Genomic DNA, 19425 nt, shown 5'->3' with positions numbered 1-19425 from the left:
CTCATCCCTCCTGAGGCAACAGGACTCGGAACAGGACCGATCAGCAGAACCACTTGGGAGAGGTCTATTCCTTGCAAAATTCAGTCACGGGTCACTGCAGAGAAATTTCTCTCAGACCCTTCTCCCCACAGGCAACCAACACAGCCGGTCCTTCTGTGCATCTTTCCAGAAGTGTGGAGAAGTGGCTTGTGATCCATTTGGGGGGGGGGGGGGGGGCGGGGGCTTCCAGATAACAACCTTGAACCTTTAGAGCAACACAATTCAGTCTGTGGTACTTGGAAATCTTGTGAAAATAACTCTAGAGACAGGAACTGAGCAGGCCCTACTCCAGTTCTGCACACGAGAAGCCTGATGCACAGAATCGAAATCAACTGACCTTCACGTTCTCACAGACTTCCTCTGAATTCATCAAGAATCCCAGGAAGTGTTTACAGCAACTATCCTCTGCATTTCTCTTCTGTATTCCTTGAAAAGTCTCAGAAACACGTTCAAATGAGGCGATATATTAGATGTATCTGTCTTCAGTCACCTCACTTTCTGCTGTTTTGTGGCAAGTGTGTGCTTGTTTGGGGAGCAGCAGGCTGGGCATGGCAAGAGTCTGTGCAAGACTTTGGGGGATAGGTAGAAGGCAGTAAAATACGCCAAAATTCTCTTTATGTAGCTAGGTGTGGGGGAGGGGCGAGGGGGGAGGGTGGTGGTGCTGGGGGGTGGTTCAGCAGCTCAGAGCTCTTGCAGGGGCCAGAAATACGGTTCAAGGGACTGAGTGCAAGCTTTGCATGCAGGGGGCCTGAGCTCTGTCCCCAGCACCCTGTGGTTCTCCCAACCTCCCAGGAGCAACTTCTGAGCACAGAACTGGGAGAAGAGAAGAGATGAGTAAGTCATTTAAAGCTCCTGCCATCGGGGGCTGGAGCAATAGCACAGCGGATAGGGTGTTTGCCTTGCACGTGGCCGACCCGGGTTCAATTCCCTGAGCATCGCCAGGGGTAATTCCTGAGCGCAGAGCCAGGAGTAACCCCTGCACATCGCCGGGTGTGACCCAAAAAGCATAAATAAATAAATAAAATAAAGCTCCTGCCATTGCAGTGACCCCAGCAGGCATGTGTGAGCGCCACCGCTAACGAGCTTCAGCCCCAGTTTACCCCAACCCAAAGGGGAAGGGACAGAGTGAGTGCCGTGGATTTGTGCCCCCGGTGATGCCCACTAGGGTCTAATTTTGAAAATTCCAAAAGTGAGGGCCGAGGAGGGTTTCCGAGTACCCCGGGTCAGTGCCACTCTGTCGGGTGAGCATCCCTGGGTGATGGGCTGCGCTGTTTCTCAGCCTGGAGGCCCCAGGCATCCCGGGGGACGGCCCCGCGCTCTCCAGCACCACAAAGTCTGTGCCCCGAGACCGTAGCATCCAACCATCCAGCTCAGCTAGCCACACAGTGCCCGGGGCAGCGCCTGGTGGGCTTGAGCTGTTTGGGAGGTCTCCTTGCTTTACCCCTGACCCCAAGCTGGATCTCGGCTTAAAACACATCCATGCAGTGCCCCAGAGACCAGCCGACCCAGACTCCCGGTGGGGGGGGGGGGGGGGAAGATTTCAAGGGCTCCCCGTCCAGCGTAGCCAAAGGCATCAACCTGTCACCCTGGGCGCCCGCTTGCCCTCCCTGTTGGTGTGGGCAGAAGCAAACCCCGGGAGGGGTTTTCCATGGGGTCTAGTTTATAAACAAACCCTCGCCCGTGACTCGAGCCAAGAATCTGGCCTCTCATTTGGGTAAGCACGGCCTTCGCGTTCTGAACCGAGAGATGTGGTTTTGTTAAGAGGAAAGCGAATCAAGGCGAGAACACGTCACACGAAGAGAAATACCAAGGACAGCAGCGGGGTCTCCCCAGAACAGAGACACACAGGCTGCTGGTGACAGGGAGGCCGCTCATGCCACACAGTGTCTCTCTCACAGCAATCACCCCGGCAGTCCACGTCCTGGGTGACCACATGCACACGCCTTAGCCATGGCTCCAGAGACAGGGACCTATCTCCCCGCACTAGCATTTCCATGTGTGAGCACAGATGTCTGTGAAACCTCTTTTCCCCTTCTGCCCCTCTGTCAACTCCTTTTCTCCAGAACCTTTCGGCTGCCCTGGGCTAGAGGACTTGGCTCTCTCTCTCTCTCTCTCTCTCTCTCTCTCTCCTCGAAGCACACACAGAGCCCTAGCGCGCTAGCTCAGGCTCTGAACCGGAAGTGACATAGAAGGCCTTGTGGTCTGGAAGTCAGTTATAGGGGGTTTCCATGGAAACGAGAAGCAAACACTCACTGAAGTCACCAGCATGTGGCAATCTCCACTTAGCAGAGGTAGGGACAGAAGCAAGCTTGGCCCCCGGACCTAAGGAGTAAGACATGCACCGCCCCCCCAAGTCCACTCCAATGCCCCAACACTGGGCAGCAAGGTGGCTTCAGACAGGAAGAGGTTCCCACCTGGCAATTCCCCCACAGCCCAGGCCAGCACAGAGAGGTCAACAGGCGTTTAATAAAAACACCAGCGTTCCTACAATTTGAGGTCAAGGACAGCGATGCCAGGCCTCAGTGCCCGCTGTAAGGTGAGGCTAAGAGAGCGCCCCCGCGCTAAGGGGCTGGGCTGACTGGCCTCCAGGCTCTCAGTGGTTTGGTGTCTGAGGCTCAGGGGGTGACTTGAGCCACAGGGATGGGGCGGGGTGGGGTGGGGGCGGGCGGGGGGTGGGGGTTCCTGGGGCAGGGCTGATTGTATCTTCAGGGATTTCTGTTAACTGGGGCATCTTTACCTTTCCACACAAAGCCCTTTAGACATTTTCACTTTAAAGGCCCTCGAGAGAATTTCAAGTTTATAGACATTCAGAGAAAAAAAAAATCAGACTCATTTTTTTTTTTTGCGGTTTGGTTTTGGGGCCACATTCCGCAGCGCTCAGGGCTTACTCCTGGCTCTGCTCAGGGGTCGCTCCTGGTGGTGTGTGTGGGGGATCATACGTGGTGCCGGGGACAGCACTGGGGTCAAGCACCCACCCTACTGTAGCACCTCTCCAGCCCTCTGGATTCATTTCTTTTGTACAAACCGAGTTTGTGCTTTTCAGGTTCAGAACTAACCTGGGTATGTGAACACCCAGAAGAAGTGCTGGTATGAATGAACGAGACAGAGAACAAAGACATAGCACTGGGGGTCACCCACTGACCCCAGGGAAACCGCAGAACCCAGGGCACCCTCCAAACTCAGAGAACCCCACTTAAAATGATCAGGTGCTTGGCCTAATCCTAAGTGGATCCAGAGATGAGGGTTTATAAAGAGAACTCCCCAGATGTGTAAAACAGAATTCATTTCACAGAACTTCACTTTACACCACTCCCGAGAAAAAAGGTTCTGCTGCAAAAAAGGAAGGGTCACATACACAGAAAGATGCCTGCGAACGTTGAGAAGAAAACCCTGAGACCCAAGTGGGATTATCACGGACTCCCTGCTAGGCTGGGGCTCCTGGAAACCGGGACTGGGCTCCTTGAAAATCATGTGACTCAGTCCCCCCCTCGCTCCCCACACACACACACACACACAGAACCCTTTCCCCCATAAAGGGGCTGTCCCTTGATTTATTCATTGTGCAAATATCAGAAGAAGGCCAACCTTTCTCCTTTATCTCATAAAAACTCTCAGAAAAGAATTTTGGTAGACTCTAACCATAGGAGGTATCAGTCATGTGAAAAGTTCCATCCGTTGGACCAGAGAGATATAACAGCGGGGTGGGATGCTTACCTGGCCATAGCCAACCAGTATTTGATCCCTGGCGCCCCTAGAGGTCCCTGAGCACGACCAGCAACCCGAAAGCACAGAGACCTGAGTACCAGTGGATTTGAACAAAAATCCGAAACCAATGCTGAGCAAAGCGCTCCAGTCCTCCAGGCCTGAGACATAGCACAGGGCTCAGCTTGGATGGGGCCAAGCCCAGCTCAATCCCCACCACACCACACGGTGTCCCTGAACGCCACCACATAGGACCCCAAGGCAAAAGCAAAACCAAACCCAACCCAGAAAAAGCTGACATTGTCTGGGAGTCACACTTGGCATTGCTCAGGGCTACTCCTGGTGGGGCTTGGGGGACCCTGTGTGGTGCCGGGATTCAAACTGGGGTCAGCCACATGCAAACAAGTTCCCTACCCCACTGAAACGTTCCCAAAATAGAATGAGCCAGGGAGATGGTGCAAAGGGCTGTGCTGCATACTTGGCACACAGAGGCCCTGAGTACCCAGCACTACGTGGTGGCCAGGGTGACCCCAGTTGCATCACCTGGCCGGGCACTGGCACCATCTAACCCATCTGGCCTGGCAGCTGAGTGCCACGAGACATGACTCCCGGGCCTCCTCTTCTCCACGGGGAAACCTCCCTCACCCCCTAAGAAAGTGACCATATAGAACCATTTCTAAGTATCCTTCAGGGGCATTCATTGGTTACATGCGCAAATGTTGTGTAACCAACACCAGTGCCTATTTCTAGAACTTTTGTTTGGTTTTCCGGCCACACCCAGAGGTGCTTAGGGAACAGTTCTGGTGAGGCTCCGTTGACCATACGTGGCGGAACTGTGGTCAGTCATGTACAAATCAAGCTCCCCTCCCCATACTATCCAGTCCTTCTAGAACATTTTTATCTCCATTAAGCAATAACCCTCTCTCCCATCCCCCCTTACCTCAATTCCTTTTCTTGTCTCTGAGTCTCACCGGTACGAGTGGCTCCCTACAATCTCTGTCTCTCTGTGACTGGCTTCTCCCAGCTGGGTAATTTCTGCAAGGCCCATCCACGTGGCAACACATTTCAAGAACTTCCTTCTCTGCTTTGGCAGAAGACTGCCCTGAGACATGCATCACCGGTGGACAGACACTCGCATCCTTTCTTGTCTTTCTCTTTGCTTACTGTGAAACAGAAGGCTGAGAGCGCGTGCGCACACACACGTCTCTGAGGTCCTGTCTTCAAGTCTTTGGAGGCTGGACCTATGTCCTACAGTAATTCTCCATAGACCTTCCTTGGGTGGGCACCAAAGCATTTTTCTCTAGTGGCTCAATCGTTCTAATGCGCTCCCAGCAGCTCCCAGGTCCCACCTGTTCCCAGAGGGCGAGGTGAGATCTTGCACCGCCACATCCATTCCTGCGATCTCAGGCGGGTCCTTGCCTGGGCCTGTTGGCCATTGGTGTCTCTTCTCTGAAGAAATATTCATCCGGGTCCTCTGCTCAGGGCAGCCATGGTCATTTCATTTCCCCCAGACCTGTTCACTGGACTCAGTTCAGCTGTTCCTAGTCCTGAGCCATTAAATAGGACAGGAAGTGGCTCTCACAGGTGCCGGGAGCCTCGCGTTCCTGTCACCACCTTGAAAGAAATCCTTGCGTTTCCTGGTAATAAAAGTGCTCTGAACAGAAACTCATCTCAGAGGGTCGGCATTTACGTCGAACAGCACCCGTGCACGGCAGTCCAAAAGTGGGACAAGTGACCTCACTCATTCACATGTTCCTTAGATATTAAGTGAACATACGATGTGCCCTAGAGACTATGTTAGGTTTTGGGGACCCACTGGGTGGAAAATTCTAAGCAGAGAGACCTTCCTTATAGCGCACAGGATAAGAGGGACCATAAACAGACATAATGCAATGCGTGCCTGCAGAGGTTTTTATAATCTGCTTTTCTGTGGGTGGAGGTGCTCCCCAGCAGTGCTCAGGACTCCAGAGGAGCTGTCGCTGGGGATGCTCAACCCAGACCTGCAGGTTGGATGGCTTTCAGCAGTGACCAGAGGACCATGCAGAGCTGGGCACTGAATTTGGCTTCACAGCACATGCAAGGCAAGCACCCTGACCCTGGCCTGTGTCCACAGCCGCCCCTCACCCCCAGCCGGCATTTAAGGGTTTTTCCTAGATGGTAATTTTTGAGCCACACCAACAAGGCTCGGGGGTCACTCCTGGCTCTGTGCTCAGGGGTCGCTCACGGTGATGTTTGGGGGAACTGTGTGATACAGGGATGGAGCTAGGCCTCCTGCATACAAAGCACACAGCCCACTGAGCTCTCTGGGGCCTCATTTTCACTTCTCAACTATGATCGAATACACATCCCAGATCTTTACGGTCTTAACTGTCCTGCTGCAAGGTACCTGGGGGAATTGACATTCTACAGAAAAAAATTCTGACTCGGAGCAAGGGTGATTGAAAAAATACAAAGAGTGGCTCAAGGGCGCGCAGGAGCTAAAATGCCCATCATGTTAACTGAGCGCCAGGCCTTGTGCCAATGCCTGTGCCGAGTGCCACCTGGCAGCTGTTGGCTGGGCCCCCAGCTGCAGCCAGGTGTGTGAGCACCAAGGAGAGAGCGTGATCTCGCTGTGCACACAGAACGGAAGTGTGACCCTTGGCGAGCACACGTGGGCATCGTGGCAACCAAGCTGTGTGTTAGCCTTACACTGCAAGGGCTGCAGCTTAGGGGGTCACGATCGAGCCCAGGGGTGACCCCTGGTCACGGTAACCAGCACCAGAGGAAGAAGAAACACCTCAGAGATGGAGGGGCTGGCCTGGCAGTCGTCTCGGCATACCTTGGCCCCCACCAACATCCCGCAGCTGCCTGACAAGCTCTTGGGGTGCTCTTGTGCCCCCAGCAGCCACCTGCATGCCAGATGCGCCCCTCACAGCACACGGTCCTGCCCACTCTGACAGCCGAGGATCAAAGGTCTTTTGATTTCTGTTCCTGCCCTTTTCTGCCTCCCCTCACAAAGCTGGCATTATCTCGGCTCCTGGAAGAGAAAACATCTGGCCCAAGGGAAGATGAAGAAATACTGTTTGGCATTTCAAAACCTTCACTGCCTTTGTCTCACGCAGAGATAAGAGTGGAACCAGCTTGCTGCGAGACTGTTTCCTAAACACAGTAACCGAGTCCGCCTGGCTGCTCTTCAGACACACACACACACACACACACACACACACACACACACACACACACGGAGGGAAATGCCTCTTTATGCACCAAAGGAAGCACAGAGAGAGCACCAAAGACTTTTTTCTGCCATGCCTCAATTTTCTGTTGTTCTTCATTTGGGGAAACAGGGGGCGAGGAATGCAGGGAGAAGGGGCGGCCCCACCCCACACACTCAGCCCCAGCCCCCCTGCACACCTGGAAGTGCTCGGGAGTGACCCCCCAGCAGTGCTGGGCTGGTGTGAGGACCGAGAGTCACCGTGCTGCCTCCTGTCCTCCATGTCTGTTGTATTTCCTCCATCTTGGGCCCCTAGTGTCTATACCTTTCCTTGGCTTTATAGCACAGCCGACTTACTCCTGGCTCTGCACGCAGGGACCAGGGATCAAAGGTCCAGTGCAGTCTGCAGCATGCAGGGCCAATAGGCACCTGTACTCTCTCTCCAGTGCTCCCACGCCCTGATTCAGTAACAGACACTCTTACTCACGTGAGACCTGCCTTCGCCCCTTCCTAGCGTAACTGTCAGCAAGTCCTTTGCTTTTCTCAGCAGGACCATAAGGTCCCTGTGAACCCCCAGCGTTTTCCAGGGGGAGTGGGCAGGTGAAAATCTTGCAAAGGAGGGGCCATGTGAGGCTTGGGGACCAACTGAGGAGACACAGGAGGAAACAAGGTTGGAAGGGGGTCAGGGTAGGATAGAGGTTGAGAAGCAGTGGTCTAGAGCAACCTTCAACCTGGGGGTACCCCAGCTCTGACGGCCTCAGCTCCCAAAGGGGCCCACAGGGGACGTGCCTTTCCCTGAGCTTCGAGTTGTCCTGGGATGTCTGAGACAGACCTGGAGTCACAGAAGCTGGTTCAGAAGGCCTGGGGGGGGGGGGGGGTCATCTCCCAGATGAGAGGTCAGGAGCCAAGGTTGGCCCCTTGGGGATCCCTCACCTCCAGTCCTAGTCCTGGCCCCCCTCCCCTCACACACTGCAGCCCCGGCAACCCTGCCCTGCCGCCTTAGGCCGAGCAGGGGGTCTGACCGAGACGCCTGCCCCTGGTGTCCACCCCAGCCTGACTGCAGGCCGACGCTCTGGCTCTCCCTGAACCAACGCCCACCTCCTCCTGCTCCCCAGGGTCCCACAGACGAAGTGTGAGCCAGGGTACTTCACACACCCGCCTCCAGCTCACCCTTCCCCGACTTTCTGACATGTCCCTGCCGTGCTCTTGGGTCACCTGTCTCATCGTCCCTCGCTCATGGGCAGTTTAGGCCTCAGCACCTGCTCCGGCGGCCCCAGACCTGCTGGTCACCCAGCGCCCACCCATACCCGGTACACACCCCCATGCTTGGCAGCCCATCACGTGGCTCTGGACCCCACAGCCTGGTCCTCTCCGAAGGCCCCGTCCACGCACCACGGCCAGAGGGCCCTGCCAGGGCCACCTCCACATTCCCCGACAAGAAAGAAGGCCACTGTCCAGGCTTCTGGAACCATCCTCACTGTGCCAGCCACGCTCCAGCCCTCCGGCTTCTCAAGGCGCCTGACCTCGCAGCCAGTGGCTGGCCGTGCCCGCCGTCGACTGGGGGCATCTCCCCCTTCCCTGGTCTCGGGCAATGCTGCCCTAAATGTATTCTTCTAAATAAACTAGACACAGCTAGGCACGGGGTGGGACTCGCACACGTATCACTCTGCTTGTCCTTGATGGAGCAGAACTGCTCAACTCGCGACACACATCAGAACCTTCTGGAAAGCTTATGAAAAGCACAAGACTCTGACTGAGCAGGTCGAGGGCCGGGTACGAGCTCTTCGAACAAGCTCCCAAGAGGAGCTGGTCAGGCCAGACCCATGGCCGGGCTGTGTGGCGGTTCCACTAGAGAAGGGATAAGAGGCGTCCCTGAACACGGAGCCCAGGAGCCAGACCCAGCCCCTCCGAGCCGGCTGCTGCACCCGGGGCTTTTCTCCCTGTCTCGCCCGCCTCGCGGAGACGGCCGCCAGCACAGCTGCTCAAGGGATGCTGGAGAAGAGGCGGTAGCATCGGTTCAGTGCTCTTGAAATGCATGGAGACGTTTTCGGGGAAGGAACGCCGGGATTTCCTAACATCCCCACGCCCCCCAGAAGCCACAAGTCTCCTGAGTTTTCTGGATGAAAGGCAGCTCCCTGGGCTAGGGGAGGCTCCGTGCTCTGAAATCAAATTAGATGTGTGTGGCCAAGGGCTGAGGGGGTGGGGATTGCAAAATCAGGATTAGAACTCTCTTCCGATCCTCCCATGGTCCAGGGAATAAGAATGTGGAGGGAACAGAACCAAGGTCTGTCTACTGACTGGAACCCCCAGGGCGGCCTCATCCTCACGTGGGGAGAATGAGAGGAGAGCCCCCCTACCCCCGCCAACCCCGCTCCACCAGAGAAGCCTGAGCACCCCAAAGCCCCCCAGGGCTTCTCCCCCTGGCTGAGGCCTGGGACCTGGTGAATCTATAGATAAATGAGCTGCCAAGGGCCTGAAGACCCGAATCCTACCGGGGACAATTTTAGTACAGCAGGTAGGGCGTTTTCCTTGCACACGCTAACCCGGGTTCAATCCCCAACACTCCACATGTTACCCTGAGCACTGCCAGGAGTGATCCCTGAGTGCAGGGCCAGAAGTGAGCCCTGAGCACTGCAGGGTGTGACCCCCCCAAAACCAAAAATAACAACAATGAATGGGTTAAAGAACAAGATTCGAGTCGGGTTCCCACCCCCGGCACTAAACTGCCAATTGTGTTCTACTCTGCTTCTAGATGCAGGGGAAGGCCACGTGGGTTTCTGCTTCTAGATCTAACGCATCAGCACCAGTTAATAAAGTTGTTATCCTTCACCGACCGCGCGACACCTTATCATCTAGATCTTACTCTGGAGAACCTGGCAGGCTACCAAAAGTATCCTGCCCATACGGCAGAATCTGGCAAACTCCCCATGGCTTATTCAATATGCCAAAAACCAGTAACAATGACGGGTCTCATTCTCCTGACCCTGAAAGAGCCTCGAATGTGGCACTTTTTAAAATCTCAGGGCTAGGACGAAGGAGACGTTACTGGGGCCTGCTCGAGGCAATCGATGAACAACAGAATGACAGTGATACATGATCCTTCACCCAAAGTCCACTGGCAGCCGGTCTCACTGCAGATCAGACTGTGACCCAGATATGTCCTAACTCTCCCTCTTAGCCAAACCTGTGACGGGGAATCTCTTTCTTTCACTCTGTTTTGTTTTCGTAAGGGAGACAGAAGGCATCAGCCCTTCAAATGATTTCATCTCTGACAGTGGGGAGACATTAAAATAGGAACCCGGACCATGTGGGCTCAAAACTCTGCAAGGAGTCCCGCTAGGGTCCACAGAACCTTTCACAACAGAACCACACGTGATCTTTCCTGTTTGTCCTTCACTGCCCCAAGGCTGGGGGTTCTGTTCCCCACACCCAGCTCAGGACCTGGGAGGTGTTGAAACGGGGGTACTCAGCCACAAGCCGTCTCCAGAGCAGCTGAGCCGGTGGTAGCGGGCCAGGGCTGGTGGCAGTGGGTCGGGGCTGGTGGCAGCGGGTCTGGGCTAGTGGCAGCGGGTCCAGGCCGGTGGCAGCGAGGCCGTGGCACGTGGCGGGCCGCGGTCTGCGGCTGCAGTTGGTTGTGATGGGACAGAGAGAACTCAGAGTCTCTCTGCTGCAGGAAGTGGCGGAGATGATTCACCACGTCACACACTTCTTGTCCTCCTGAGTCAGGGATCCACTGGGGGAGGCCCCCCTGCACCCCCCGAGCAGTGAGGGCCCGGGTGCTGCCTGAAGGCCGCTAGCCCTAAAGTCACAGCATCTCCATCCTGCTGCATGAAGAGTGCCTACAGGAAGTCCAGAGAGTTCCCAGACAAAGCTGGCTCGGCCCCTCCCCTCCGCCCCTCCCTCCCTCTTGCCCCTCCCCTTCCTGCCCCCTCCTCCTTCCCCATCCCCTCCCCCCTCCTCCCTTGTCCCCTTTGCACCCAAGCTGTGTTGGGGTGAGGACCTGGAGGGTCAAGATACTACCTTGGGGCCGGAGCAAAATAGTACAGAGGGCGGCAGACCCGGGTTCAATTCCCGGCATCCCCTCTGGTCCCTGGAGCACCATGAGGAGTAATTCCCGAGTGCAGAGCCAAGAAAGAGTAACCCCTGAGCATTGCTGGGTGTGACCCAAAAAGAAAAAAAAAAAAGATCCTTCATCAGGGATGGAAGCCTGGGAGGAGTTTGGGCTCAGCCCCTCATGAGCTGTGCGCTCCAGGCCAGTGACTTAGCCCTTCTGAGTCTGTTCGTCCTGGCTTCCTGGAGGCTGGGCAGGGTGAAGACTCAAGAAACTGGAGCCTGTGCCTGGTTCCTCACTGGTTCTCAGATTTGCAGGTGCAGGGAACCCCGAGAGCTGGGCTCCAGTCCCTGCTGCTCACTCAGGAGACCTGGGGTGCGGGGGTCAGGGCTTTCCACAGGGCAGAGCCCCGACTCCGGAGCTCTGTTCCTACGGCCTCTCCCACTAACCAGACCCCCTCATGGCCCTGGCCTCCTGTGTCCAGTGGGCATGGTGCCGCCCGCAGCTGCCATGGTCCCCAATGTTGCCCCTTTCCTCCCGGCCCAGCCCTGTCCCCCGGAACAGGTCAACCTCCCACCCGGGACCCACCTCCCTCCCTCCGTCCCTCCCCCCATCCCACCCCCAGTCCCTCTCTCAGTGGCCTGGGACCCCTAGGACTGGGCAGGAGGTGCCATCTGGCCACTAGTGGGCGCTCTCAGGGGGCCGAGGCCCAGGCCAAGGGTCGTCTGAGGCCCGTTTGGGCTCTGGCCAGCAAGGTCAGCCTCCATTGACCAGAAGGGAAAAAATGCCTCTGGGGAGGTTAAGGGAAGCAGACAGCGTGAATAAGCGCAGGAGGAACTTTCCTGGGGAAGTTGTGGGCAGAGGTCTCCCACTGCAGCGGCGGGAAAATAGCGAGGACACTGACCGGACACTGGCCGGTGGGAACGCTGACCTCTCCCTGTCCTGGGAAGAAAGAGATTTGAGGAAACGGGTGCAATTGTGACATACTTGGTTCAGCTCTGCCTGGGGACACTCCTGAAACCACCCGGAAGAGTAACAAGGAGACAGGCCAGCAAGGGTGGCCGTGGGCCGCTTCTACTTGGCGTTTACGGCGCAACATAGGGGCCGGAAAGATAGCTCAGTGGGTAGGGCGCTTGCCTGGCACGGTGCTGACCCAGGTTTGATCCCTGGCATCCCATATGGTCCCCCCATGTCCCTGAGTAATCCCTGAGCACAGAGCAAGAGCAAACCCCGAACACTACCAGGTAGGCACTGCCCCGCGCGCCCCCCCCCCCCCATAAAAGAGAGAGGGTCAGAGCCAAAGCAAAATGGGCTGGAGAGAGGCTTTGATGCTGGATGCCTACGCTTGATCCCTGAGCGCCGCCAGAGGCTACCTCCGAGCACTGAGCCAGGAGTAACCCCTGAGCATTGCCAGATGTGCCCCCCCCAACAAAAAAAGCAATGTTAATAATAATCATGACGGGGGCTGGAGGGATAGCACAGCGGGTAGGGTGTTTGCCTTGCACCCTGCCGACCCGAGTTCAATTCCCAGCATCCCATATGGTCCCCTGAGCACCGCCAGGAATAATTCCTGAGTGCATGAGCCACGAGTAACCCCTGTGCAATGCCGGGTGTGACCCAAAAAGCAAAAAAAGAGAAATAATAATAATGATGATGACATAGCCATAGCAGACCTGCAATACCAGCCAGGCTGCAGTGGCAGCTGGTCTACATAAGCTGGGGACAAAGTCAGGAAGAGAAAGGGCCCTGCTCGCTTTCTCTGGCGGATGTGAGTCTGGGAGGGAAGGCAGACACAGAAGCCAGCTGCTGACCACAGTGCAGAGGGCGGACGCCCCAGAAGCTCACAGTGGACAGGAACAGACGCCCCATGGGCTCACGCTGGGGCGAGTCAGATGCCCCTACAGGCACAGCCTGGCATGCGGCTGCAGCTATCTGCCTGCTTGGTGTGGATGACCCCAAGGCCAGTGTGTTTCTTCTTCCTTATCCCCAGAAAGTCTTCAGTTTGGGGGTCTTGGGGGAGGGGCAGTGCAAGGAATGCCCTGGGCGTCCCCTGTGGGGTAGCAGCCAGCGGGCTGCCTGGGTAGAGAGAAAGGCCCGCATGTCTCGGGGTCCACCAGGACACAGGAGGCCAGGGGCGCTGCCAAGTTCTGGGCACGGGCAGACAGCCTGGGCCAGCTCACAGCTGCAGGGACACGGGCATGCTCCGGGCACCCTGGCTGCCAGCTGCGTTTCCCGCGCGGGCCGAGCAGGGCAACTCTGGGCCAGGAAACGGCTCTAAATTCCAGCATGCACAGATTTCCTGCGCCTCCAACGCGTGTGACCTCTGGCACGTTCCCCTCTCACAGGGGGCACTCGGGGACTCTCTGCCGCCCAGAGCCCAGGCCGCCGGGTCCCAGAGCCTGAGCAGGGGTGGTATGCTGGGGAGCTTCTGCAGTTGAATCAAAACAACTTTCTGATTTGTTTGGAGACAGAATTTTCCTTAATCGGCCGTGAGAAAATAAAACGCTCTCCCAATGGCCAGAGAGCGTCCTGAGCTCGTCGCGGGGCTGAGGGGCCCGGCCTGCCCACATCCTCTGGCCGCGGCTCGGCCTGTGCTGGGCGCCTCTGCTCCCGGCCCGACCTGGTTCAGGCTTCACCGGCTGCTGAACCGCAGCCTGGGCCTCCTCCTTCCTGCCTGGTACCCGCTGGCCCGGAACACAAATCTGGCCATGTCCCTCCTGGCCGGCCACTGTAGAGACCAAGCCATGCTCCACGCCCCTTGAGCGGGGGGATCTGTCCCGGGGGAGAGGCCCCAGAGCACAGCTCCCCTCCCATCCCCCCTGCAGGCAGGGACCCTGCATCCATGCGCGCGCGCACACACACACACACATACACACACACGGACACACGGACACACATGTGCGCACACACACTCACACACATGCATGAGTGCAAGCACCACACTCACATTCAAGCATTCGTGCATACACACACTCACACGCGAGCGTACACACACACTCACACACGCACACACACGGCTCCATCTAGACTGGGCGAGTCACCCCCCAGGCTGCCAAGTAGGTTACAGCAGGCTGGTGCCCAGTGCCCTCGTTGGCGCGGGCACCCCACTGTCTTCTCACATCGGCACCTGTCTAGACTGAGCTTCCGGGAGGCGGTACGCCCGGCCTCTGCCTCTACAGTGCAGCCCACACTGCCAGGAGGGCAGGGGTGACCTCTGACCCGCCCGACAGAAACCGGGACACGGTGTCACGGGACCCAGATTCAGATTCAGTATTGTTTCTCCCAGCCGGCTGAACGGGTTGCGGGGGAGGGTGGTGAGGGGGAACAGCCCCTTGAAATCCAAGATTGAGGGCTGCTGGGCCCCCAGACACACGAAGAGGCCAACAAGGAATACTTCCGGAAAGGAGCCTCTGGGCAGCCTCTGTGTGTGTGTGTGTGTGTGTGTGTGTGTGAGAGAGAGAGAGAGAGAGAGAGAGAGAGAGAGAGAGAGAGAGAGAGAGAGAGACAGACAGACAGAGAGACAGACAGAGAGACAAAGAGAGACAGAGACAGAGGAAGAGAGTGCGTGTCTGTGAGATGTCTGCAGTATGAGAGGTGTCTGTGAGAGTATGTGAGTGTCTGAGTGCCTGAGAGAGTGTGAGTCTGTTTGTTAGAGTATATGTTAGTGTATGTGTGAGTGTGGGAGCATCTGGGAGTGTATATCTTAGTGTGTGTTAGTGTATGTCTGAGAGAAAGAGAGAGAGTGTGTGTCTGTGAGAATATGTGTGAATGTGTGAGAATGTTAGTGTGGGTGTGAGTCTGAGAGGGTATCTGTGAGAGTATGTGTGTGTGAGTGTGTATGAATGTGTGTATGATACAGTGTCTATAAGAGTAGGAGTGTAAGAATGTGTGCATGTGTGTGTGTGTGTGTGTGCGTGCGCGCACACATGCACAATCTCTGTCCTCAGGGGCATGCAGTGTATGTCTCTGTATGACTGGGTAATCTCCATCCCCAGGGGCGTGCTGTGTGAGTGTCTGTGTGTGAGACTGTGTGATCTCCGTCCCCAGGGGCGTGCTGTGTGAGTGTCTGTGTGTGAGACTGTGTGATCTCCGTCCCCAGGGGCGTGCTGTGTGAGTGTGTGTGTGTGAGACTGTGTGATCTCCGTCCCCAGGGGCGTGCTGTGTGAGTGTGAGCATGTGCGTGGATGTGTGTGTACACGTGTGCACTTTTCTCACCCACCGTCCTCTCGGCAAACCTCAGGAGGTCACGAAGAACTTTGAGAGCCCCCAGCCTTGTGCTCTGCTGATGTTCAGTGCCCGGGGCTGAGTGGACCCCGATTCTCCGGGGCCTGCAGAGAAGGTGACCGGCTGTGGTACAGTGGGAGAAGGGGGCAGGCCTTGGGCCGGGGGTCCCCCGCCTGGCAGTACCCCCTCACTCGCTTTTCCCCGCAGCTCCTCCAAACGGGACAAGGCAGCAGGGCAGGCCCGCACGCCCACCCCACGGGAGGCCCTGCTCTGGAACTCCCCTCGCCAGCGCCTCATAAAACACTGATTTATGGACCTTCGAAGATACACCTTTATTGTTTCGGGTTTCCTGGTGTAAGGCTGTCTGGTAGACGCTGAAACAGCCAGCTCGTGTTTCCTTATCAGCGCCCAGAGTGAGTTCCTATTCCTATTGACGCCGGGTGCTGGAGGGGGAGGAGGAAATAAGGGGGTGCAGCTGAGATGCCAGCCAGCATGAAGCCCTGCCTCGCCCTGGGTGCCCCTCCAGGACCTTGTGGGGGGGGGCGGGAGACGGGTGCCCTGGCGCCCACCTCCTCCCCAGGGTCTTCCTCTGCAGGGCCAGCTCTTCTGCCTCCCTCCTTTCCCTTGTGGTGTTTAAATTACGACTGCTAACCTGTAGTCGGCCCTTAGGGTGGTCTCTAATGCATAAAAGGGGCCAAGAATCCTTTTGTCCACACCCTTCCCATGATCCTGTCTGGAGCCGAGAGCTGTCTTCCCCACCCCGCTCCGGGGGCAATGCTTCTCAGACCCCTCCGGAGGCTGCTCCAGAAATCCTTCGGTCCCCCAAACCTCCCCCCCCCCCCAGACTCCTTCCCTCCGAGCTGCTCCCGTGACCCTCTTTGCTTCTCTTATCAGCCCTTGATCTCTATAGCCCTGCAGGGCTGGGCGCCCCGTGGACACAGCTAGGACACGCCCCACTTCTCACCAAGCCAGCCAGGGTATGAAGGAGCCTGCCCTTAGGACTCGGCTCTGGAGAAGACGCCGGCTCCGGGTCTCTGTGATATTTTCCACAGACACGTGGGGCTGGAGGGACAGTCCGGAGGCCAGCAGGCTTGCCTTGCACAGGACCCGCATAGATCCCATCCCTACATCCCTGCCTACTTATCCCCCCCCCCCAAACATCGCCAGGAGTGATCCCCGAGAACAGCCGGGGATATTTGTACATATGTAAGTACACTTACACGTGTACTTACATATGTACATAAACACACATACAAATATATCTATAGAGAGAAAGACAGAGAGAGAGAGGAAGTATACTATTTACTCTGTATATTTAAATGTGTGACTGATTCTTATTGAGGGTCCCTGGTGATGCCTTAAACAGCAAACTTCAAATTCTGGCAGGGGATGAAGGAAGAAAAGCTGTTCCTGGGACCAGATATCCCCCCCACCCCACCCCACACAGCCCAGAGGATCATAGCACACAGCCCAGAGGTCTCGGACACCACCAGGGGGACACAGGTACCCCAGCAGCACAGGGCCCAAACAGAGAGCCTTTTTTTCCTAGTTTCCTCCTTGGGACCAAGAGAAGAGTAAGCAACCAACAAACAGAAAACCCGTTTCTCTTTAGGGATTCACACTTCCTCTGCCTCATGGGCAGCAAGTAATGCAAGAAGACACAAAACGTACAGCCACTAGCTAAGTCTGACTTCTCCATCATGTAAACGACACGGAATACTAGCCCACCAAGACATTTCCAAGAAGGTGTTTGGTTCCCCCCCCCCCCCCCCATTATTTGACGAATTCGGCATAACTAACTCCCTCGTCCAGAGACCCATGTGATTGCAAAGACCAGTGACTGCCAAGGCACTTTCCACCTTGCTTGCACCTTTCAGGGTTAAGTTCTTTCCATGGAGAGATTGGGTCCCAGCTAAAGCAAACAGAAGCGCATCCCTTTCTATCACGGGACGTTTCCTGTTTAGGTAGGATTTTAGAATGCACACAATTCAAGTGACCCCAAGGGGAAGGGCGGAGAAACGGCACTTGTTGAAAGGTCTCTCTGAAAAATAACCTTGTTTTGATAGTACTTGTTGTCAGGGTTGGAATCGAACCCTTTCACATGTGTCCATAACTGTCCATATTGCGTGTGGGAGGTTTTCTGCAAAAGCCATGGACAGGCTGGTGTAAGCTATAGGTTGTTGCCCGCCCTCCTCCACTTCGTTTTTTGGTTTGGGGGCCATAGTTGGCCGTTCTCAGGGATCAGTCCTGGTGGTGTTCGGGGGGGAATAAACAGGCAGTGACGTAGGGACTGAATCTAAGCGGGTCCTGTGCAAGGCAACCGCCTCTAGACCGTCTCTCCAGCCCCCAGCTGGGGGGTTTTCTTAGGCTGAGGGAGTTACCCTGGAGCCTGGTCCTTGAGTTCAAATAAGGTTGCAGCACCTCGTTCAGCCTGCTGGACACTTCATTAAGCAACTCGAAGTGCTTAGGATGAAAAACTCCAGGAGGTCCTTTTCCACCTTCTTGCTCCCCCCCACTGTTGAGACCCACGCAAGCAAAAGCGAAAGGGCACGCGGAGAAAGCTTTTTTTTTTTTTTTTTTTTTTGCACCAGCCTGGGGCAGTCTTTTATTTTGTTCAGGTTTTCCTCCCAGGCTGGCATCCCCCAACTCTCCCCAGACGGGCTTCTGCTCCGCACTCTGAGCCTTCGCCAGCTTAGCCAAAATGTCAACCGCGAAAATCTGAAACCAGGAAGACCAGCTCCTCGGACCCTTCTCTCGGCGGAAAGTCCAAGGAGCCCCGAGTTTCGGAGCTGGGGCGCCCGCAGGAGGAGCCGCGGGTTGCAGGGACCCGAGAGCACAATCACTCCCTGCACCGCGGAACTCGCTGCCAGCGCCCTGCGCTAGAGCCCTGTGGTCGCCCAGGGGGGTGCCCCAGGTGCATCCCGGGCCGGGGAGCCCCGGAGACGGTGGTCTGTCACCCTGCAGCCAAAGCGACAAGGGCGCCCGCGCCGGCTGGAGCCACGCACCCCCACCCCCCACCCCTTCTCCCAACGCAAACCGGATTTGCTCCCAGTTACCGGAGAAGTTGGGAGAACAAGCGACTCTGTGGCAATCGGCGGGGGCAGAATGCGGGGAACTGCAGAACCCCGGGTGGGGAAGGGGCTGCAGAAAGCGTTCTTACGGGTTCAAACTGCGGCACCCCATATGGTCACCCAAACCCTCCAGGAACGACCCCTGGGTGCAGGCCCAGGACTAAGCCCTGAGCACCGCCGGGCGTGCCACCCCTCACCCCCCAACCCCCCAAGGGGAGGTGCGGAGCGGACAGAAAAACGTCGCTGCGCAACCTGGGGTCGCCGGGCGCTCTGGACCCCCGGTGAGCTCGGCCACCGACCAGGAAGACCGAGAAGTCCAAGAACGTGCCCACGCCGTTTTTCGGGGTGCGGACCCCCTCCCCACCGATGCTCCGGGTGCGCCCCTGGACTTCGGCCCCGCGCCGCGGCCCCGCCGGCACCCCGGGGGTCGCGCGCTCGCCCACCCACCCCACCCCCGCCGGGTGGCGGCTCCTACCTGCAGGCGGCCGAGCAGGGCGGCGAGCGCGAGCAGCGCGGGCAGCGGGCCGGGCCGCCGGGCACGCGGGGCCATGGCACGGCTGGGCGGGCAGCGCCGCGCTCTGCGCTGCGGCCGGGCCCGGGTCGAGCCAGCCGGGCCCCGGGCACGCCCCGCCCCGCCGCCCCGCCCCGCCCCGGCCGCGCGCCCGCCAGGTGGTGCCCGACAGCCGCGGGGTGGGGCTCCGCCGGCGGGCGGGCGGAGGGCACAGCCCGGTGGGAAGGGACAGCCACCGAGGGGGCGCGGGGGGTCGGCCTGCCCCTCCACCACCCGCCACTCCCCCACGCCTGGACGCCCGGAGCTCTGCAGGGCGCGCCCTCCCGCACGCCCCCTGCATGCAATCAGGTGGTCAGCGAACGGACCCGCGATCGCTCGGGCACCCCGGCGTCTGACCATGGCCGTGCGCGCAGCCCCGCGCCCGCTCCGTGCCCCGGACCGCGACGTGCCCGCAGCAGCCGTCCCTTTGCGCGGCGCGCCGCTGCCCCCGGAGGGGGGTCTGCCTGCAGGCGTTTGTCCCGTTTTTCCTGCTAACATCTCTTTCCCCCAACCCCAACGTCCCACCACCCACAGTTGGTCCCGTTTTCCCTGCTAACAGCCCCCCACTACGTTCCACCAGCCACAGCTTGTCCCG

General features: G+C 57.6%; 1 protein-coding gene across 1 annotated transcript in view; it reads right to left on the bottom strand.

Annotated features, from left to right (window-relative positions):
• The window catches only part of TNFRSF11A (TNF receptor superfamily member 11a), a 52086-nt gene extending 33248 nt beyond the window's left edge, over nt 1-18838 (bottom strand). Inside the window, exon 1 of the mRNA XM_056106972.1 lies at nt 18756-18838. Coding sequence (XP_055962947.1) covers nt 18756-18830 — 75 coding nt within the window. The 5' untranslated portion in view covers nt 18831-18838. The remainder of the gene's footprint in view (nt 1-18755) is intronic.
• Between the last annotated feature and the right edge of the window lie 587 nt (nt 18839-19425).

The sequence above is a fragment of the Sorex fumeus genome, unplaced genomic scaffold, assembly GCF_029834395.1.
Source record: "Sorex fumeus unplaced genomic scaffold, SorFum_2.1 ptg000151l, whole genome shotgun sequence".
NCBI classification, from domain to species: domain Eukaryota; kingdom Metazoa; phylum Chordata; class Mammalia; order Eulipotyphla; family Soricidae; genus Sorex; species Sorex fumeus.
Note: the sequence above shows the minus strand (reverse complement) of the source record. Positions and strands in the feature narration are given on the sequence as shown.